The sequence below is a fragment of the Ischnura elegans genome, chromosome 9, assembly GCF_921293095.1.
Source record: "Ischnura elegans chromosome 9, ioIscEleg1.1, whole genome shotgun sequence".
Lineage (NCBI taxonomy): Eukaryota > Metazoa > Arthropoda > Insecta > Odonata > Coenagrionidae > Ischnura > Ischnura elegans.
This window is the reverse complement of record NC_060254.1, coordinates 96755916-96779605: the sequence shown is the minus strand read 5'-3', so window position 1 is coordinate 96779605 and position 23690 is coordinate 96755916. Positions and strand designations below refer to the sequence as shown.

The 23690-nt window shown below is 36.7% G+C and overlaps 1 protein-coding gene across 1 annotated transcript; it reads left to right on the top strand.

Moving 5' to 3' along the window:
• Positions 1-636: 636 nt before the first annotated feature.
• LOC124165000 (ARL14 effector protein-like) lies at positions 637-20039 on the top strand. Its single transcript, XM_046542239.1, has 7 exons — positions 637-733; positions 8499-8604; positions 9370-9565; positions 10615-10764; positions 12870-12991; positions 15650-15793; positions 18141-20039. The coding sequence occupies exons 1-7, from the start codon at positions 637-639 to the stop codon at positions 18232-18234; spliced, it is 909 nt and encodes a 302-aa protein (XP_046398195.1). The 3' UTR covers positions 18235-20039.
• Positions 20040-23690: the final 3651 nt, after the last annotated feature.

The window sequence follows — 23690 nt, the reverse complement described above, 5'->3', positions numbered from 1 at the left end:
TTTTTTAATGTGTTGTACGCGTAAAATCCTTTCCAATTCATTTATTCAACCATTTCCGCTGTCCTTGGTTTTATTTTTTCTTTTTCGTTGTGTTTTAATTATTTGAGGCCACTGGCTGTTTTCAAAACCTACCAGGTTATTTAATTGGTGAATGAATTGCCAATTTTTCAATGTAGTGTTTGTCATTTGGCTAGCTTTTGTCTCGGGAGGTGATGGAAGGTATCCGTCTCACTGTGGATTGTGCTGGCTGTCCATGGGCTTCATCCCCCACTTTTCTTTGCTGCATGTATACAGAGTGTGTTTTATAAAGTAATTCATTTAACAGATTTGCACAAACACTTCAGATTATTCTAAGGACTGCCCTTGGGCCTCTAAACATTTTTTCCAGCAACTCTGTCATGACCGGTAGTTGCCCAGGAAGATTTCTTCCGAGACCTCTCAGGTCTTAGTCACGGCTGTCTTCTCTTTTATGGATGAAAAATGGGTTCATTTCAGGGCTGTCTTAATCCTAAGTAGCAGAAAGAAGTCTGCTGGGGCAACTTCAGGACTATAGGGGGTGGTGAGGCAGCATTTGAACCTTGTTTTGGTCAGGAACTAGTGGATTAGTAGCATGTTGTGGCAAGGGCCATTGTTGAGATGGAGTTGCCTTGTAGTGAAGATGTCTTTTCTCGTCCTGATGACCCTCTTCTGGAGTCTTTCCATTGCATCCATGTAAAAGAGGCGTTAACTGCCTGTCTGTGGTGAGAAAATGCCTTATGGACCCCAGCTTTGCTGTTGAAAAAGACAATGAGCACTAATTTCAATTTTGATTTGCTCATTCTTGCCTTTTTGGGTGTGAACGTCTACCTGGCCCTCCTTAAAGGCCTTTCAACACTTGGGTGTAGGACAAAACAGAGTCGCTATAAGTCTCACAAATAATATTGCTTGTCTTCTAAAGAGATTTTTTCATTATAGCATAAAGCTGAAACTTCGCTCGATCGTCGCCTCCATTTTTTCCATGACGAGGTCAGCCTGCAGAGATTTGCAATAACAGATGTTTTGCCGCTTCCATATCTTGGAGAGCACGTGTGGCATAGCTGAAAGTCCACCCCACCTCTCCCAAGTGGTTTCATTGCACTCGAACCAATAGGGACGGCACAGGAAATTCACACCCTGCATATGCAATGAGTGAGACTTGGAGCTCTTCAGGCTTGTAAAGTCATTGATACGGATAAAGTTAATTTTTCTTAATTTACAAAAAATATGCGTGGGAAACAATATACATACATATGTACTTGCATCAGAAATCAGCGGAAGTACTTTTTTTTATAAAAGTACTAGGGACAGGGCCGGATTTACCGTAAGGCAAAATAGGCACGTTCCGGTTGCAGTTCAAGAGGTGTCTTCTGTCACCTCATGCAAGTGGCTATGCCTTATCATAAAAATCGGGGAGGCTTCAAGTGAGGAGGGGCGCTAATGGAGAGGTGCCAATATCGTAACTTAGTTCAATTGTATTAAGCTCAACTTTGTGGAAGTTAATGCTTGAAAATGAAAAGGAGACTTCGTTGATTTCCACTGATTTATTTCGTCCGTATGACATGTTTCGAACCATAGAGGTCATTATCAAATTTGTTGTACTTGATAATGACCTCTATGGTTCGAAACATGCCGTATGGACAAAATAAATCAGTGGAAATCAACAAAGTCTCATTTTCGTTTATCGTAACTTTGGGTAAATCCGGCCCTGACTAGAGATAGGTCGGTTCCAGTAACCGGTTCTTAGTACAGCTGGTTCTTGTCCTGTGGAACCGGTATCGAGAACCGATTGCACAAAGTCAGTACTTTGGAACTGGCTCGGAACGGTGGTGAGAGATTGAATTTGTCGAAGCCGAAATTTAATGTACGAAAAACAAATGAACTTGCATGAGATATTATTTGATTCGCTGAAAATAATGATTTAAAACACGCATATTTCGATCCCATTGAAACTGCAGCATATTCAAGGCCATGGCTGCTGTCTTGCATGAGATTCTTTCAGTTTTCATTCATAACTTAAAATACTGTATGTATAAGAGAGCATTATCAGCAATTCATTAAAACTCTTTTAAATGTTCAATCTACTTTTCGTTGTTAAATTGTTTACCCTTTAAATAATAACAAATGTGTCAAGGGTGTTAGTAGTCACCCGCGCTGTTTCATATATTTGCAGAAAAGGAAGTGAGCAAGGACTGGAAGAAATTAGATCCAGAGATTACTGTGGTTGGATTTTGGTGGTGTCAGAGGATGATCATGGATTTTTCAAGATAGCGGAATAGGGTAGTTTCATTCATGAACGAAAACGAAAAGCATTGATTGCAATTCGTCACCCACTATTAGTGTAATCATAATATACAAATTATTTGGTTTTAGAAATCACAGTTTAGACGAATGGCAATGGTCAATTTTAACTGCATTTGAAAAGGGCCAGATTGCCGCCCATGCAATGCCACGCCACGTGACGTCACAGGGACCTAGTTTCTACACGAGTAGATAGAAGTTATACATCGTCTGAGGTTACCAATGCATGCATGAGGCACAAAGCTCAGGGAAACATCTCTTAATAATCACCTATTAAAACTGCACAAGGTCAGAAAGTTTCCTTTGTTTGATAGGATATTAATAACCCTAATTTAAGCCAAGCGCTACCTGCTAGCAGGGTACTCTGCTACCTGCTAGCAGCCTGCATCATATCAGCGCTCAAAGCCTCGCCCCAAGGTCACCTCACAATGCGGCAGCGGGAAGCAGACTGACGTCACACGGTCTTTTCCCATCATTCATACTTAGCCGTCGCATTTTCGCGCGCTTGAAAATTATCATTTTCATTTAATCGTGAAAAATAGATATCGTTATTTAAAAATCTAAGAGCGTGAAATGCGTACTCCAGGAGTAATAATCTTTCGATTTAGGCAATAAAAAGTAATAGGAAACCATCCTATTGTCTTCCAAATGGCATGCGTTTATTTCTTTGTGCATTCTTCTCAATAAAGACATCAACAGGTGGTGCAGGGGCAGATACAGAATTTTTTGTGGGGGGGCTCAAGGGTATGAGAGGTGTTCTCATATTTGAGATTGAAACAAAATACAAAAATTTCCGTCGAAAATATTCTTTTTATTTTAATATGAAATGTAATACTATTGAATTCAATAAGTGAGGTCTCATAATACACAAAATCAAACGAACATCATGATAACTATATTAAAAATCTCGCTTTTTTTTACGCATCTGTACATTTTTATTAATTTATTTGGTCCTTTTAACTTTATTAACCCCTCCTTCCCTCAAGTTTGATTACATATATGTATCAATATCCCCCGACAGCTCCTCCATTACACTGCAGGCTGTGAGACCCACATGCGGATACCCCAGATGATTCAGGGAAGGATAATTGATAAGAGGGGAGGGGATAGAGAAGTATGGGTTCATCCCCAGTGGGGTGTTGTAGTTCATCTTCCTAACTAAAGAAATTAATGCTCTGGTATAGGGGACTTGTTTGGATGATAGTGACAATTTAATGCAAATCTAATGTAACTGGCAGAAAACCTGAGATAATGACAAATTTTAAATTCATTCTTTTCTTCTTCCATTTCTCCATCCCCTTTTGTGTTTCGATGGTGAAATTCACTTAGTACATTATTCTGTGGATGGCAAGTGAATCTTTATTTAATTTTGTCATCATATTGAAATACTCTTTGCCCCTGTATCAGGGAATTCATCTTGTAAGAAATTGCTGAGCTGTGTTTCGATGTCTTCTCTCGTAGAAATGTTTTGATTTATGAAATTATCTATACAGTCATTTTTCTGTCTGATTGAAGGTATTTTTTTTTGCTGATATTCACAAAAAATATATTGGACAGTGTAAGACTGTCATAGCCATTTTTAGTCGAAGCTCATTTGTTTGAAACTCATTAAGTCATTTCGCATAACTTTCTTGTATTTTCATAAGGTGTTTTTCTCCTTTAATATCTGAGACAATTTAACCCTATCGAGACGGCGGAGTTTTCATCTTAGCATGACTGCTGTACTGAGCCCCAAGAGACTCTTCTTTCTCGTGGTACGGAGCATTTTTGGAGGGCATTCGTTAAGAAGGGTCTCGCTGAACCTTTTTCGACCCCTCCAAGCTGGAACTTCGCATTATCTCGGACTCCGAGAGTAGTTGTGCTCCCTCCTTTCCGGGTTTACGACCATACCTGCGGCATTGGTTCGCGGTCAACTTATGTATTGCTTATATGTATTTAGCAAATGGATAATTGTTGCTTGCATGTAAATTACAGACTTTGAATTGAATCCCTAATTTTTTATCTGAGCATTGTCAAATTTTAAACAAGTTCTAAGGCCATTATTAAAGCATTTAACGCAGCAACAATTTCCATGTAGATGTTTATACATAACTCGAGATATAAGTTAATATTTGTCGTAGAATTTCGTTTAAAAATTGTAAACGCTGCTCAAAAGACAAATAATTCAATTCTTAGTGTGTATTTCTTGAGAAATGAACAAATATTTATTTCGAAAATTGACTGTATAAACAATTGAATGACCGCTGTCCTGTACCGCTAGCGCGCTGAGAGGGGTTCTAAAAGACGAAGGGTCGAGTACAGTGGAACCTCGTTAAAGCGAGTACGGGCTATAGCGACACCCCCGCTATTACGAGAGATAGCCGATGCACCGTCAATTGACCCTATAATAAGCGTGTTAAAAATTCGTTTTTACAAGACCCTTTCGGTGTTGGCTCTCGCCATAGCGAGGGTTTTACCGCCGGAAGACTTTCATGAAGACTCCTTAACCTCTGTAATTGCTAGCGATCTGTTAGAAATGAAGTTAATGGAGTGCTCAGTCTCAAATTTATGTGGTAAACTGTCGTTCGATAAATATAATGATGACGAAACAATGCTTTGCATGATTTTTATTCAGTGCGGCGCTTATAAATTGTTTGAATAGTTAGTCGTTAATTGGGTAAGGAAATTTAGTGATGCAAAAAAACATCGCCTTTCGTCTGGATTTATGCTTACGTTTATCGGATAGATGTTTATCTGTCGCCGCACCACTCCTGTTCCTGTATATCTGTTCGCAACAGGTATATTGGCAATTATATGCTCCACCTCCGGTAAAGCGACAATTCGCTATAGCGAGTGTTTATTAGTGCACCGTGGGGTGTCGTTATATCGAGGTTTCACTGTACCTGCTCCCGGATTTCGAGGGTTAATCCTAAACCCCGAAGCGTTGGGTCCCAAGACAAAGACGTCGTAAACCCACGACCGTCCTTAAAGGGGGGGAGCTAGAACACGTAATTATACGGCTTTCGATCTCCTGGCCGGGTAAATCTCACACGTATAAATACGCCCGTCGTCTCGCAGGTCAGGAAACGTCCACACGTATACATACGTGTACAGTAGGGAAAAGGTTAAATGAAGTGAACTAATTTGATGTTTCTTTCTATTATTTTCATGCTGGAGTACATGAAGAACTTCATTCAAAAAATATTTTATACTGCAATGGCTTGTATGCTAATTTATGTTGTTCTTATAAAAGACTGTACCAGTTCCTGACAAATATTATTGTTGCCTTTTTACAATTGCTTTCATTACTATGAATATAACTAAGGTAACTTACTGTCAATTCCCCTAAGGCCTTGGTGGGTCTTCCCTCGAAATACCAACCAATGAAACTACACTTTTAGGGGTTAGGCGGAAGAGGGGACTTTTTAGTCTCAACTTCGCCCTGATAAAGGCATCTATTAATCCTCTGAATCAGTTATTTATGACTGATAAACTTACAAATGATACAATTGAACAAAGCTTACAAATTTTTTTCTTTTTATCTTAGTAAAGCCTGAAGATATGAGTTAGAATTTTTATTTTCTTAATTTAAAAGGTAAGTACATATCAATTCAGAATGCAGAGGAGAGCTGATAATGGGCATCTTAGCAACTTAAAATCAGCTACTAAGTAAGTCAATAGGGTGGTTTCCTATTTTTTTTATTGCCTAAATCGAAAGATTATTACGCCTGGAGTACGTATTTCATGCTTTTAGATTTTTATATGACAATATCTATTTTTCGCGATTAAATGAAAAGTGAAAATTTTGAAGTGGGCGAAAACGCGACAGGTAAGTATGAATGCCGGGAAAAACTGCGTGACGTCGTTCTGCTTCCCGCTGCCGCAAGTGAGGTGACCTTGGGGTAAGGCTCTGAGTGCTGATACGACGCAGGATGCTAGCAGGTAGCTGAGCACTTGGCTTAAATAAGGATTATTAATACCTTATCAAACGAAGAAAACTTTCCGACCTTAGCCAGTTTTAATAGGTGATTATTAAGACATGTTTCCCTGAGCTCTGTGCCTCATGCATGCATTGGTAATCTCAGACGATGTAAAACTCCTATCCTCTCGTGTAGAAACTAGGTCCCTGATGTGACGTCACGTGGAGTGGCATCGCATGGGTGCCAATCTGGCCTTTTTCAAATGAGGATAAAATTGACCCTTGCCATTCGTCTAAACCATTATTTATAAAACCAAATAATTTGTATATTATGAATACACTAATGGTGGGTAACGAATCGCAATCAATGCCTTTCGTTTTCTTTTATGAAGGAAACTACCCTATTGCCTCGAAATGGTACCAATGCAAACATATTTCACCCTTCACAAACACATTAGAAAGTAGTTATATCATTGATTTTCTGCATTGAAGATAGCTTCAAATTTAACCATCATTTTACGTTAAATAGAAATAAATATGCGTGACGTTCAACGAAAAGAGGATAAGAGAAGGGGCTGCATTACAAGCCAGCCATTCAGGGGAGGGACAATAAAAGGGTCTGATAACTGAATATGACTGAACACCACTACAGGCAATGGTAAATAGAGCATTAATGGGAATGAGGGTGAGTAGTGTTCCACCAACAGACGCACCTCAAGTTAAGTGGGGCAACTTACAGGAATACCTCCTCAAATGTTATTCTCACTTTGGAGATACAAGCCTCAAATCTCGTAGATTATACCTCTGGGACACCACATTTTCTCTAAAATGGACATTTTCAAAGATGGTTAATAGTGTCGCCTACTATGTCAGGAGGTATTCTCATAAATGGTATCATTAGAATCTGTTTATTTTTTTCCTCGGATTCTTTAACTTTAGTGGTTGTTGACTGCCCATTGATCAGCTGGCCTCCCCTCCCATCAACGGCTGGCTATTAAAAAAGCACTTCCTTGTATCCTCTTATCACTGAACATCGCCCCAGGAAATGGTAAATAGAGCATTGGGAAGGAGGGTGATTAATCGACTGCCCGCGGAAACAGCTCAAGTCGAGTGGGACTACTTACAAAGATACCTCCTCAAGTGTTATCGGTGTTATCCCAGCCGTGGAGATAAAAGCCTCAAATCTTGAAGAGTTTTGCCTCGGGGAGGTCAGGTTTTCTCTAAAATGGACATTTTCGAAGACAGTCACTAGTGTCGTAAGGTATGTGGGAGAAATTCTCGTAAATGGCATCATTAGAATTTGTTTACGTTTTTTCTCGACTTCTGTAACTTTGGTGGTTGTTGACTGCCCATTGATCGGCTGCCTTATCGTTCCTTCCATCTACGGCTGACTTGGAATACATTCCCTCACATTACCCTCGTTTCGCTAAACACCACTCCAGGCCAATGTAAACAGAGCATTGGTAAGGAGGATGAGTAGCGTTCCACCAATAGACGCAGCTCCAGTTAAATGGGGCAACTTAGAGATAACCTAAGGGTTATCCTCGCCATGGAGATACAAGTCTCAAATCTCGCAGTTTTATGCCTCTGGGACGTCACATTACGTTGCTTAATATTATATAATTGTTTTCTCCTGTTATTTTAGTCCTCTGTAATTAGCCTCGTGCTGTTTTTGGATTAAATAAATAAATAGATTGTAAGCCAGGTTGATCATTTTGCAACTTGTGTGGACAATGACTGTGAAGAGAAATACGCCCTGATAGTGCTTCATGGTCAGCGTGCGAGTTGAACAGTGGACTGCTACAGTAGACGACTTCGACGTTTAAACCAGGCTGTAGATAGTTTTCAAAATCGTAATTGCAGTACCTCTGTTAGTGTCATGCGTATTCAATTTAAAAATTTCCACGCGATAGTCGGTCAAGAGAGTAAAAAAGACAATAAAAAGAAGTCAATAAAATTTTTATGCTAAATTTATTAATTTTATTCTCGAAAGTTTCATCCATTATTAATCGGAGCGTTCCGTCTGAGCGAAAGGAAATGTAAGTCCTCCCGGAAATAACTTTCGTAATACCCTCCATTTCATCGTGGTCGATCATCATAGCTCGATAGGGTCGAAACGCGATTCGATTGTTTAAACCAAACAAGAAACAAGAACGTCGCCACATGCGGGTGGGGTGGTGCGAGTTCTGAATGAAGTCGTAAAAGTTACCACTATTTTACTGAAATTTTTTGTTTGTTTTAGTCTTACTCTTCAGGCTTTGATAACTTGTGGCCAAGTTTTAAGCGAACGAGGGGCAGATTCTCAGGAAAACTCGTGGAACGGGTAGAAGCGTGGTGGAACCGACGGTGGTAAGGAGGAAAATCGACGTAGAACAGCTTCACATTGTGTGGTAGGAAATTATTTTTTAAAATGAACTGCCAAGCTTTCGGCTGTGAAAACAGAAGTCTTCCCAAAAAAATTGGTTTAAGTTTTCATAGGTATGAGTTCATTCGGTTTGTTTTATAATTTCATTATTCCCTAATTTATTCTGAGTTACATGAATATATTTCTTCCCCTCCGCATTCGTGAAATTACCGCAATCCATCACAGAAACATTTTTCAATTGATTAAAATAGCGTAAACATATGTAAAGTTTTTCACTCTCGAACGATGAGAATGCGAATGATTACATACCCCCGCGACAAATTGGAAATACGTGGTATATAGGCTGGGAGTGCGAAAGTAGTGTCACATGTTTATGTAAAGATGAATATTTTTTCAACATTCACAGTATCAAACGGCCTGGAATATTGTGAAATCTTCTGAAAAGACGTAGAATTTCATTTTACTATTTCAGTGGCCACCCAAATATTTTGTTTTATAATTATAGCATGCATTAAGGAAAAGATAGTTATTACAACATAATGATAATGGGTACTTACGAGATTTACCTAAAAATCCCGGTGTTGATATTTCAGATTTTTTTATTCTGCGAGGCTTCATTTTTAACCTTACTTTTTTCTTTTAGTTATTCTATCTTTTTTTCTCAAGAACTCCATTTGTTATCTGACTATCCAAGAAAGCCAGTTCCATTTTTTATCTTACTTGAATTATTTTGAAGACTTTGAATGTTAGTGCAAAAATTAATTTTGAAAGTATATCGTTTAAACTGCAGGTTTCCCAAGGATGAGGCTTTGAGGAAGAAGTGGGAGATAGCCGTAGGCGGTGAAAATTGGAGTGCCCCTCCACTTTCTTTTCTCTGCTCCGATCATTTCGAACCAGATGAATTTGACAAGTCTGGAAAAGTAGTCAGGGTACTTAGAGGTGCCATTCCATCCATATTTTCCAATACAAGAAGGGATGATCATTTGGTGAGTAACTATTTCTCTATCAGTTCCCAGGACTGTTTTCTCTCATCGTATTTACCTGCAGAATGTGGATTTCCAGGTTATTTTTTGCCATTCAACAAATTTTTTCTTTGAGCTGGGGGCTGTTGGTATTCATCAAGGTGGAGTGAGGATTGACCATGGCATATTGTTGTGGGTTACCATATTGTATTGCTTTTGCAAATTTGTATTTTTTTAAGAGCTATTACCACTGTATACCCATTATTATTAATATTAACTATTAAACATTATTAATTCTTGGTTGTATGGTAACCATCTCACTCCTTTTTGGGAGTGCTGAAAGAGGATAATGGCCTGTGCATGTGCTGAGAAAGACTGAGAGACTTGCGATAAGATATGTACCTATGAATTTGAATGGAATACTGTTTATGGGCTCTCTAGTAGGTCCACTTAATTCTCTCTTATGGGTAGGACAATGGCATTTTTTTGCTGCAAATATAAATGGCATTTTATGATAAAGAACAAAAATACTGTGAAAGGAAAATGACAAAATTAAACAATGCCATTAAGGAAATGAAGGAGGAGAAATTTCTATTTATGCTAAAAATTTCAATGCTGCTATGTTATAAAAATTATATTCTCTAAGAGAGTCTTCACATTAGTTGTCATATCTATGGAACTGCAGAGTTTATTATTAAAGAATAATTTTTATGAAATTGAAACAATTTTATATTATGCATAGCAATTTTCAATCTGCCCTAATAAATTCTTCTCAAAAGTTGAAAATAGGCACAATTTCGAATTTTCCGTAAGTCTTACATTAGTATGAACAAGTGACATATCCACTGCTGTAGGAAAAATGTATCTCAGCCCTGGAAACTAATGAAAGTTGATTATTTTGTTGCCTAATGATAATTCAAGTTATTTTTTAGCAAAATCTGCCTTGTGGTAAAGCTCCGTTTTTACCCTTACTTTAATCTTCTAAAAAATATATTTTGTACAAGGCATTGTTTTGCCAAATGTTCCACGAAAAAGTTTTTTTTCCACGTATTTACTGTTTTCTTTGTCTTTAGGAGCAGTTGACTGCAAATGTGGAGAGTATTGATATTGACGACAACTCAAATTCAAACTTTGGCCACTGCGAAGGTGCTGTCGGTGAAGATATACACAACTTTGACTGTTCACGAGATTCTTTCTCTGATAACGAAACACCGCTGAATGAGGTAAAATCCTCACGTACATAATATCTGTTGATATTTTTATATATAAGCCTTTCCATGCCCAATTGAACTGAAATTTTGATAAAAATAGGTTTACATCTTTGGTTCCTTAACCCCTCAACGCCGTCATGCGTACCCAGTACGCGCCCTTTAAATTTCGTATGCCGCCGTCATGCGTACCTAGTACGCTTCCTGACCTACTGTATATAATATTTTTTCTTCGCCAGATATTGTTTTTAAAATTAAAACTAATTACTCTATCTTTTGAAGAAATGTTTTTCCTCTCCAATAAAATATTTATATCGACTTAATGCCTTCTGGATATTTTTAAATTTTTCGATGAAATTCCTTTTTAAACCAGTGTGTTGATGAATTGGGTCCAAAAACTCTATGCCTTTCTTCAACTGTACTATTTTAAAAACTGCCACCTATTCTGCTTGTGGGACGTCTAGAAGGGTCAACTACTTTAGCTTGAGATACGATATCTTCTAAGCTCACTGCCTTCTCTCCATCTTCTCCTTGTGTGTCGTCACCTCGAGCCCCAAGTGTTTGGTTCGCCTCGTTAGTCCTAAGCGTCCTAAGCGAAGGGACCATGTGCCTCGCTCTGCATTTATTTTTTTATTTTTTTCTGGATAGTAATCAACGAAGATAAGATTCCCTCTAAAGAGTCAGCGTATACCAGGACCCCTTCGAGATATTTTCTCGTCTCTTGATGGAGCTCCCAAATCACGCGCTTCAGTCCACTAGAGTCATTCATGCTGTGTGGTGTTCTTTCAGGTAGTGTGGGTGTACTTCCTGTGTGTGGTATTTTTATTTGGGGATCCTACAAAATGGGAATAGTATTGAAAGGCAAATAAAAGAGACTCTGAACTCTTTTTGTGTGTTAGGTTATAATAAATTCATTGGTGGGGTGAATTTCAAGGACCTGTTATTGCATTCGTACCTATTGGAAAGAAAACGCCATTACAAGTGGTGTATGAAGTTATTTAGGAGACTATTGAATCCCGCAGTCCTAAGTTCATATGCTGTTCACAGAGAAAACACGCATAAAAAATTGACTTAACATTTCGCGTGCCATTGGTCGAGGTAATATTTTTTAAATATCCAACTTCATACGGACTGTTTGGACATAGCCGTCACTCCTTACACAATTTCGTACCAAGACACACAGAAATACATTTCCTAAGGACAATTCCTGCAGCTGGGAAGAAATCAAAGTATCAAAGGAGGTGTTAAGTTTGTGCCTAATATGGGAAATGAAGAGACTGCGTGTACTGGTGTGAAACTTTTGCAGTGGGATTATGTTTGGATTGCTTCAAATCATGTCACACAAAGCAGATTTTCTAAGGTAAAATTATTTGATTGTTAACTTATTGACGTTTGAAACATTAGCACGTGATTACCTATATGAAATGATATGGTAGTAATAGAACAAATTCAGGGAAATGGGTGAAGTGATAAATTTTCAAGTAGGCGAAACGGGTAATCCTATCGAAAGTATCCAATCTGTTATGAAATTTTCAACCCCAAATAACTAAAATACATCATGTTATTGTATTTTAAAAATGCATGGAATGTCAGAGATCTCACAGCTTATTCGAAACAAAATTGAAATCTTTCAAAACTGAAAATTTATACATTAGTTCATAGAAGGAGATACATAAAACAATAAATATTTTTTCAAATCGCTCGAAAAATTATTTTATAGTAGGGCATTATATTACCCAAGTTTACAAAAATTTTCAATGATACTGATCGTATATTATGAAAGATATAAATTATTGAATGATAATATGCTAAAAAGGCAAAGTCATTTAAATCTCATCCGGCCGCTGAGATGGGATTTAATTAAATGCCCGCGGCACTTGAGGGGTTAAAAAGAACATTTTTAGCACTTCATAAAATAAAAAAACAGCTGAATATCTATTATTTTCAAAGTGGCAGTCTTAAGCTAAGGATTTAAATTGAAAAATAAGAATTTTTGAATGATTGCCATTTAGAATGTTTTTTTAATAACCTACAAGTATAGTGAAGTTGGTCATTAATACTACTTCTTTCTTAGTTGCATTTCTTGTTACTTATACTTGTGACTGTAAATTTGCTTTCAGAGAATAGCCAATGCTATGAAGAGGTTAACGCAAAACAGCAATATGAAATTCATGGAAAACTTTGACCCAGAGAAAAGCAACAGGGAGAGGAGAAAACTGTCAAGGAAGTTTAATTCGGGAGGGTATGTCTGAGTTCACTCACTCGCATTAGTGTAATAGTAAGCAATGCTCATTTTCACCTGAACTTGTGCCAGTAAGCCAGTACAGTGAGTCCTCGTTTAACGTTGTTGATTCGTTCCTGAAAAACACGACGTTAAGCGAAACAACGTTAAACGATGCAGTGTTTCCCATAAGAAACAATGTAAAAAATTTAGATTGGTTCCTAACAATCGATTTCTTCGTAAAGAATCCAGAATTTCCCGGGTAAGAATCCAAGGAGGCCCATTATCGGAGCCGTAACTTTTAAGCAGACTTCGTGACCAATAGGGAGACACCTGAACCTGGCCAAAATGTAAAAAAAATCTGACCCTCGGGAGCACGAGAATGAAGTGCAAGTCACATTTCGTGATGAGATGAATTCTTTAACCCGGCGGAAATCGCAAGAAACTCTCAGTACCGATTATTCACTTCAGCATGATAACCATTCATGCACAGCGCAAAGATAAAAGGTTGGGAATAAGGCATTATTAAATGAAATATACAAACTAAATTAAGATAGTATTTTAATGGCGAAACATCGATATTTTCAGTAACAGAAGAAATTTTAATTGTAAAATCTCGACCCGAAAACCTAAAACTAGACCGATCTCTCCAACAGTTGCACCTTCGTCAATTCTTATAATAATATCAAGTTTTTGTTCTAATATCGCCGTTTTTTCTTCACGTCTGAAGAACCACCAGGATAGACACTCCTCTTCGTGGACATTTTTTTAGGTTGGAATCAGAAAAATATACGGATAATGGGTAAATGAGGCGATAATTATTCGCTCAGATGCATATTTAACATACGCTACCCACGCCAACCTTTTCTGTCGAACGAAAATTTTCAATCGCAATAATATAGTAATATTTAATATACATCAGATGCGCTTGCGTCCTATTCGCCATTCATTTTTTTTTCGTCGCGCATAATTTGAACAACGTTATCGCGAAGCAATAACGACGTTAAATGATGAAGGGTTTCAATTTTTGGACAACGTTATCGTGAAACAACGTTAAACGGGACGACGTTAAACGAGGACACACTGTACTTATATTTTATCCAGTGGGCAGAGGAGGGTAAAGTACATTACAATTGTATTTTGGATTCAAAATACTTATTACTCATAAAAATTGTATTTGGAGTACAAAACATAAGCAACTCTTGAAAATTTTATTTGAAAAACGAAAATATAATTTTAGTTTCAAAATACTTTCTTAAAATATAAATCCGCCTTCGGATTGCAAAATTAAAATTTTCAATGCCATATATTAAAATGTATTAATAAATCATGAGTGCAGTTTTAGATAGGAAAAACGAATATACTTCATTGAAACTATAATGCAGTAACTAAGTAATCACTGATGAATTGATTGAACATGTGGTATGTTTCAAATTGTAAAATCAGACTGATACTTTTAAATAGTTAAAATTTCTGTGAAAATATCAAGTTAAGAGGAAAAAGGACGAGGTATATGATGATTTGGTGGTTGAGCATTCTATGTTGCATTTATGTTCTTGAATATTGAATCAATATTTCCATAAAGGAGTCACAAAATGCTTGAATATGATGGTATGGTGATGCTTTTAGAGGTATTCAGCATTATTCTTCATCCTTCCTAATGCTCAAATGAACTTGTCACTATAAAGTTGGTGAATATCAGCAGAATATGTGGTAGACTTTCTTTATTACGAAGTTCACAGGATTGAAAAACCAAAGGTTTGTAATAATGAAGTTAGTATGAATGTTTCATTTAGTAATCACAGCAAAAAAAATACTTGGCCAAAATTTCTTGTCTCTTCAATCTCCCGTAGTTATAGTCACACGGCGGAATAGCTTCAGAGTCATCTTTATAATATACATGATTAAATTGCGTGCAAAAATATAAAAACAAGCACATTCGTTAGAAGAATAAGGTATCATGCAATTGAGGGTTAATATCTTACCGAAAACAGTAAGTCCTCGATATACGAACAAGGTGGGCCCTGAGACCTTGTTCGTAAGTTGATAAACCTGTGCAAGGCATCAAAAAGTGTGGATATCCTTCAGAATGCAACATGGCATTGCAATTGTGCAATTAACTCATGATTGTGACAAGCTGATCTAGCTGTGTGTTAGATGTAGCTGGAGCTTAAAACAATCGCTGTCCACGGGAAGGAAGAACGAGCAAAATGCTGAACAGTTCCAGACTTCACCACAGATTAAATGTTCAGACTGTGCCCAAAATGCAAGTTCTTCTATGCCACACCACTTTACATTGGCCAACTCGAAAGGTGCCTAATGTGAAATTTCAGGCGTGCTTGAATTTTTCTATGATGTTTATCTTACTGAAGAAAGAGCCATAATTGACGCTCTGTGGCACAGTGCACGAGGAGAACTTTAGCGTAATGCAATGATTATAGCATAGCGTAGTGTATTTCGACCTAAATGCCTTTGCTAATTCGTGGAACTTCGTTATGTGGTAATAATGAAAATTTTGTATTAATGTTTCTTTTACTTTGGATTGGATTGGCCTTTTCGTCGTATCCAACGATTTGCTTCGTAAAAATGAAAACTTCGTAATAAATTTGTTCGTATTAACGAGAGTCTACTGTGTATGGCATTTTAAATCCCTGCTCTCTCTCTTTAATGTGAATCTAGAAAGAAACAGGCTGCAATTTATGACGACAAAGGGGTCCTCATAGCGAGTGGGAAAGACGTGTGCGACTGCATGAATCTTGACTGTCCAGGATGCCACTTTCCATGCCCAAGGTGCCAGTCTCCAAAATGTGGCCATGAGTGCAGGTGAGATTTCAAATATTTTGCCAGTACTCTCCTGATTTAATGGGATATTACGGTAAACTCTTAGTCATATGGTTTTCAATCACCTGGTCTGGTGGATTACCAACTCCTCCTTTTACCAAAAAATATCTCAGTGGTGAGAGGAAAAACATCATTTGAAAGTTAAACTAATCTAGAGAGAAGTGTGCGGAATGAAATCTCTTTTTACTGATACAGGCCTGCCAAGGAAAATGTTATCCACCTTATGTGGTGAAGGGAGGATGTTGCAAAATAATTTGTACAAAAGTTGTTAGTATCAAACCTAGAAATTTTATCATAACTAAAAAAATTCATTAATTAGAGTGAAACCTCTATGTCGTGAACCTCTTCGCATCATAAACCTCCATACTTCATACCACCCCTACGGTCCCATCAGATTTACATGTAAATTAAAGGCAAACATCTTTGTAGTGAACCTCTTTATCAACGAGATACCCCCGAGACAGCCTAACTACCTCCGCAAATCGTGCCGAGACAACTAGAGACCATTATTGCAGCTGCGATTACATACATAGAATAACATTTTCAGCAATAAAAGTTTCACCCTTATTTTTTTTCTTATACTCCTTAAACCCTCATACGGATTCGTTGCGCCTTAGCGGCGCTCATGGTTTTAAAAGTGGTGTAAAAATTTTCCATTTCAATAGTTTCAGTAGTCTATTTTTTCTGCTTTCTTCGTCTACATGTAAAATTTTGTTTGCATAGTGTTGATAGTTTACGTTTTATTGGCCTCTAATGAAAAAAGTTACGTCGTTGGATTTACGTCGCCGCTGCGGCGCTCAGTATTTCCTCGTCGCTACGTCGGGGACTACACTCTCAATGTTAATGTCAAAGCAATTATGTTTCGTATGCGCACTCGTAGAATAATGCTTCCTCACCGTCGTGTGAATATTTCTCGTGCAAGGAGGCAATTAGATAAAAAAGCCTGCTTTTTCTTTATCCTTCCATCGCTGCATGAGGGACAGGGAGAAAAGCCTAGTCAAAACACCTCGCGGTGACCCTCCCTTCATTCCAAGAAGGTCCAGCTTGGGTGTGTTATTAAGGTGGAGGGAAGTTCAATCAAGTTTTGTGGGAGGGGAGAAGAAGGCGGTGAATGACGAATAAGGAAGCTTAGTGGGAACCTATGGATAGTCTCAATGCTTGGGTCTGTGAAACGCTACGGAAAGAAAAGGTGAGGGAAGTCTTCCCAGGGTGAGGGTATCTGTCACCCCAGAATATTCTTCCATAAGTCCCTCACGCAGAGCTGGACGAAAGAAAATAGGTGCCTGTTCCTTCTTCCCTACCGTCTATAACCCATGCTTCTAAGAAGTTATTTTTTTTGGATTTCCCACCAATCCAGGAGTAAAACCTCATCTGGTGTACTTCCACACATCACATTTACCCGTCCATCTCTAAGGAAACGTTCTCAGTGAGGGAATGGGGCTCCGCGGTAGGAAAAAAATACCGGCACTTCTAGCTCCACCTCCAAAGCGGCGTTGGCTTCTTTGACACGTCGCTTATTATCTCATATTCTTTCCATTTCAAAACCCCTTAAGACTTGATTTTTTTAATTGCAGGATATAAACTCCCATAATATTCGTAAGATTTGCCTTGATCGCCAGAATCCTGTAAAAATCACGAAAGTAGCACTCGTCTCTTCTCACTTACCTACAGCTGTTCCATTATTAACGTTTAATAACTTATCCTTCTATATACACTGCAAAGATATAACATATGGGTGGATGCAGTGAAGCAAAATTATGTCAAATGGGCATATTTTTCTCATTTTTCATTTATAGTATTTAGATACATAATAATATAAACAATATAAACATCACAAGGCGGAGGTTGTCCAGCACTGCATATCAGAAAAAATATTTCAAACAACAATTACACACGAAATAAAAACTTTCATTTGAAATTAACAGACAAAAGGAACAGAAATAGAGAGCATTACGACAACAAATGGAAAATAATGCAGCGTTCCAGGTTTTTTGTAATAACTTACACAATAATGGGTTAAATTTAGCAAAACACGGTTAGAAATAAAGATAATAGATGTATTTACCATTATCAAGAAGAAAACTTGTAACTTGTAAAACACCCTTGTAAAACAGAAAACTTGTAAAGCGCCCTAACTTTGAAAGATAATAACAAAAAATGACGCAGCGCCGCTGCGGCGCCGTAAATCTGACGGAACCATAGGGGTAGTATGAAGTATGGAGGTTTACAATGTAAAGAGGTTCATTACATAGAGGTTTTACTGTATCATTTTTTATATGGATAAACTCAAGTTTGTTTCCCTAATCATCTATTGTGTAATTTTTTGCAGGGTCAACCGGAAGTGGACATATGAATGCATTGAGATTGAAGGGACAGAAATAATCATAACCCCCAATGAAAGTATTTTTAGAAGGGATTCATAGCTATGCCAATTTTGGTCACAAGTCCAACTGATGTGACTGTTATCAACACACGGTTAACACCTTAGGTGTAATTTTTTATTAAATTCCTTTTGAAGAATGTTTTGAACAATTTTTACTGAACTTAATGAAATGCCAAGCCTATATTGAACTAGGTAACACAAATTGGAATAGAAATGCCATTAAAGTTGGACTTAGTGTCAGTAGGGGCTCATGAAGTCAGCTACCGCTCGACACAATCTCGAAATATCTTGCTTTGCCATGGGTGGAAATTGAATATGTACGAAGATTTCTGTATTGTATTTGATGGCTAATTATCTCTGTACTCTAAAATCGCACTTGTCTGCCTTTATTATGTTCATCTTTAAACAGTTTATTAGATATTGCTTTCAAAAAGTAACATCAGAGGATCAACAAGATAATATTGTATGAGTTTTATGCAGCTGGATTACCAAATATCAGTGGAATTCAAAAGAGTTTAAGGGGAGAAGCATCTCAAAATGGCTATTACTGATTTTTGAATCACTTTGTATTTATTTTCTTCGTTTTATAGTATCTTTCATCTGCGGAAATTATGTATGAAAACCATATGTTTGTCAGCAATGAAGTCATTCCCATGAAATTCATTTTCCTTTACCTCTAATTCCATATTCATGGTAGGTCTCTAGCTATACTAGTTGCTGAAAGCTGTTCTTTCAATCTCATCATGGATGAGCTTGTACGCCAACAAAGAGGCCCTTTTGCCATGCCAGCATACCCAGCTTTCATTTCTGCAATGGGTATGCTATTGTTGCGAGGTTGATGCATTTTTTGAAATTAGTCTTTTGAGTTACGTGCAAAGCTCTTTCCAAATCATAGTTTTGTGGCACTGATTTTTATATAAAGACTGTGACAGGACCAAAGTCGAATTATGTATACAAGATTTTAATGGAAACTTATTTGCAAGCGATTTTACGTTACTTTTCAGAAAATGTAACAGAAGGCAGCAGTTTCCATAGTATCTGACAAATTCTGTGGAAGTATTTTTTTAATGTCCAGTTTTTGTGGTCATCTATTATTCTTCCAATGCCTGATCAATTTATTAGCGGAAAATTTGACTTATTTCAAGGTATACCATTTTTTATATTTTAGTTGGTTTTAAATTTTAGTTTCCTTTTATTAAAGTCATATAAGTTGAACCATGTAACATGATAATAGTGACAGAACTTTCTTGATTTAAAGTGATGAGGTAAAATCTGTCTTAGTTAAAGGAGGGTAGTTGAAAACATCAAGTTTCTGCCTGCGCTACTACTAGGCATAATTAGAGAACATTTTGAGGGCATTTCTATGTTATAAAAGGTCATTCACCTGTCTGAACCTGGCATATCAAATTGATTGCCCTTGGGACACAATTATTTTTTCACATTCATAACAATTAGACTTTTGGTATAGAAATTTCTTTCTCATCATGAGTCAAACTCATTGAATCGATGATCTTTGTCGTTAACTAGCTTGAAGTTAGCAATTAATGACAGATACACTGCCATGTTATTATCATAAGGATATCTATGCATTCATGATTATATGTAATTGCATAGAGTAATTCAACTTGTACCTGGACAATTGTTAGTGAGATGTAAAAAATGAAGTATTTTTTGTACTTTTTATACATAGCATGTATAGAAATAATGTGTATGCATGATGTATTTGATCTAAAAGATTTAAGGTCACAATTATTGTAATTGATGTACCACGATGAGTAGTAGTGTGATGTGAAATGTTTTATTCTTTTTTATCCAAAAAAGTTATAAAATTTCTCTTCTGAAATAGTCTTGCATTTATTATTTAATGATTTATTTTCATATATTGGGTTCAGCAAGTTATACAGTCCTGTACAGATCAAAGCTAGCAGCCCACACCTAAAAAATATCTCATTGCAGAGTTGATAACGATATGATAACACCAGAAAATCCTGCCTCATTGGGGCAGGATATCGTTTCAAATCCTCTGCTTAATGAGGCATTCTCTACCCTTAGAGCACAAGTATTCCGAGGTAGTCGAATGGTTGGACGCTGTGTGTTAGGGTGGTCCGAAAAAACTCAGGTTACTAATTTCGTGTCGTTCTAGTGCAGACAAGTTATGATGCGTTAGTGCAAGAAAAAAAAAGAATTTTTGAAATTGGACATCATCTTCCGATCCCACAAAACACCTTAAAAATGACAAAAATGAAAATAACTTTTTTTTCTTAGAGAAAAGAAAAAATTAAATGTATATTTTTTAATGTTAAAGCAAAAAAATATAACAAATAAGATAGATTATTATTATTAAATAGAGATACATGGTTTAAAAGTTATTTTGGATAGTGCCAGATCATTAAAATGCATAAATTATGCAATCTAGACGATTTTTCAGAGTTGTGTAATAAGTACTTGAAGTAATATTTTAGTCTAAAATACAAAATTTTTGATAGTGCAGCTCTTCCCTTGTTTAGATATCATTTATTAATATTTAAACAACCCAGAACTCTCCGTGGGGAGGTGGGTGGCTGCATTTCGAGTTCCACCCACACTCTTCCCTACTTGTAACCAATGAGGGTAAGTGCTATTTACAATAGTTTCATTTGCAGTCCTTTTAACTTTTAGTTTTTGAACGCTACTTAGTACTGCGATTTGGTGTTGAAGCCATAATGGACCTTGATTTGAGTACAGCCCTAATAAATCTAATTCTTGATCATTGACCACAAACCTTAAGGGATGCCTCTGTCACCAATTTCACTCACCACTCCACTGCTTGCGAGTGACATGGAAGGTTATTAATATATCAATCTGGTTTATCAGTTCCTCGCTAGCTTCCGACGAGTGCGGACGTCTAAGCGCGTCGAGGCATTCTCAAGAATATGTATCGCCTGTTTTGAGTTGTTCATTTCTAATGGCAGTATTATGAGTTCGCTACTTTCCACAAGTGGATAACTCCAAGGGTTAATGGAAGTGTGTTATTGGCAAAAAGAGGCCAGAATATATAAAGTTTTGGATAAAAAAAATCAGCTATGTCTTCGTGTTAGGTGTGCCAAAGATCAACCCGCAGCACTGTTCATCTCCTGTAGCGAGTGCAAAAGGATCTACCATGGACACTGCCTAAACATCCCTCTGTCAAAAGACAAAATTGATGGAATTTCTGCCAGCAAACAGCCATGGAAGTGCTCGGAGTGTTAAGCAGCACGTGCCGTCAGCAGGAGACATTCTGAAGATGTCACTGATTGAGTCGAAAGTGCGCCTGAGTGTAAATCTCTGCAGGATATTTACAACATGTTCTGTGTAATTAAAAAAGAGTTTAAGGAATCTGAAAAAAATCTTGGTAATTCTATTGATCGGCTGTACGATCGTTTAGACGAAAGTGCTAAAATTATTGAAGCGCAGGCAAAGAAAATAGACGAGTGCTATGTGAAAATTGAAACTTTGGAAAGCGAAAATGTTCTTCTTAAGACAAAATAATCTGAGGCTCAAGTGCACTACGATGATCTGGAGCAAAGAATGCTATCAAAAAATTTGAAATTCATGGTGTCCCCTTCACTAATGCTGAAAACCTTACTGGTAAAATTGGAGCAGAACTTGGCCTTGAGTTAAGCGAGAGTAATATTGAATATTGCCTATATTGAGTAATATTGCCTATCGCTTGAAGCCCAAGGAAATTGGTGAGCATGAGAGCGTACATGTGAGGCTCAGCAGTCAGCAAGTTAAGGAGGGTATATAGGCAAAACATAGGCTTAAGAGAAATTTCTCCACGCAGCATTTAACCCTGGACAACATTCCACCATCTGACGTCATCATTTACATTAACCAATCCCTGTGTCGGGGCCACCGTAGAGTCCTCAGTACTGCAAGAGAAGCTAAGAAAACTAAATGACTTCATTGCCTATTAACTCAATCTAAAAAAGAGGTGCTTATTGGGCATCAAAATTTAAGGAGTCTGAGAAGTAACTTTGACAGTTTAAATCTCATATATGTACTTTAAAAACTTAGCCATGCAATATTGTACTGACTTTTGGATAAAAGATCATGAAATAAGTCACTTTCAGATTAATGGCTACAAATACTTTGTGAAATGCAACAATGAAATGTGTCAATTGATGTGGAATTGAAGATATTGAACTTTTATTATGGAACACAATTTTAGTGCGGAGATGATAAAATACAAATTGAAACATAGAAATAGAATTTTTTTACAGAACTCAGTTTTAGCGTGAGGTGATAAAAATACGAATTGACGCATAGAAATTGAATTTTTCTTACAGAACAAAGTTTTAGTGCGGAGATGATAAAAAAAAGGATGGACACTTAGAAATTGAATTTTTATTATAGAACACAGTTTTGGTGCGGAGATGATAAAAATACGAATTGACACACAGGAATTGAATTTTTATTACAAAACACAGTTTTTGTGCGAGATGATAAAAATACGAATTGACACAAAATTGAATTATTTCTATAGGACACACTTTAGTGAGGTGATGATAAAATAACAATTTGACAAGTGGAAATTCAATTTTCATTACAGAACACAGTTTTAGTGCGGAGATGATAAAAATACGAATTGACATATAGAAATTGAAATTTTATTATACAACACAGCTCTAATGTGAGATGATATACATACCAATTGGCACAAAGGAATTGAATTTTTAGTACAGAACACAGTTTTATTGTGGAGATATTAAAATATGAATTGCCATACAGAAATTGAATTTTTATCAGAGAACACATTTTTATTGCTGAGAGGATATGAATACGAATTGACACGTAGAAATTTAATTTTTATTACAGAACACAGTTTTAGTGTTGAGATGATAAAATACGAATTGACTTTAGAAATAGAATTTTTATTACATTGCATAGTTTTAATGCGGAGATGATAAAAATATGAATTGACACAAAGGAATTAAATTTTTATTAGAGAACACAGTTTTAGTGCGTAGATGATAAAAATACGAATTGACACATGGAAATTGAATTAATTTTGCAGAACACACTTTTATAGTGGAGATGATAAAAATAAGAATTTACACGTAGAAGTTGAATTTTTATTACAAAACCCAGATTAAGTATGGAGATGATAAAAATACGAATTGACACAAAGAAATTGAATTTCTATTAAAGATACATTTTTATTTTGGAGATGATAAATGTACCAATTTAAACATAGAAATTGGATTTTTTTTAAAGAGTTTTGGTGTGGAGATGATTAATATAGGTATTGACACATAGAAATTTAATTTTTATTACAGAACACAGATTAAGTTTGGAGATGATAAAAATAAAAATTGACAGAGAAATTGGATTTTTAATACAGAACAGAGTTCTAGTGCCGAGATGGTAAAAGTACGAATTAACATATAGAAATATAATTTTTATTACAGTTTTATTGCAGAGATTTAAAAAATACAAATTTACGCATAGAAATTGAATTTTTATTATGGTGCACAG

What these genes read in the sequence shown, in the direction of transcription:
- LOC124165000 (XM_046542239.1), top strand. Translation starts at nt 637, where the DNA reads ATGGAGTTGCCTTGTAGTGAAGATGTCTTTTCTCGTCCTGATGACCCT. An exon ending in AGGAAGTTTAATTCGGGAGG is followed by an intron (nt 12,992 to 15,649) that starts GTATGTCTGAGT and finishes ATGTGAATCTAG; the next exon opens with AAAGAAACAGGCTGCAATTT. An exon ending in AAATGTGGCCATGAGTGCAG is followed by an intron (nt 15,794 to 18,140) that starts GTGAGATTTCAA and finishes AATTTTTTGCAG; the next exon opens with GGTCAACCGGAAGTGGACAT.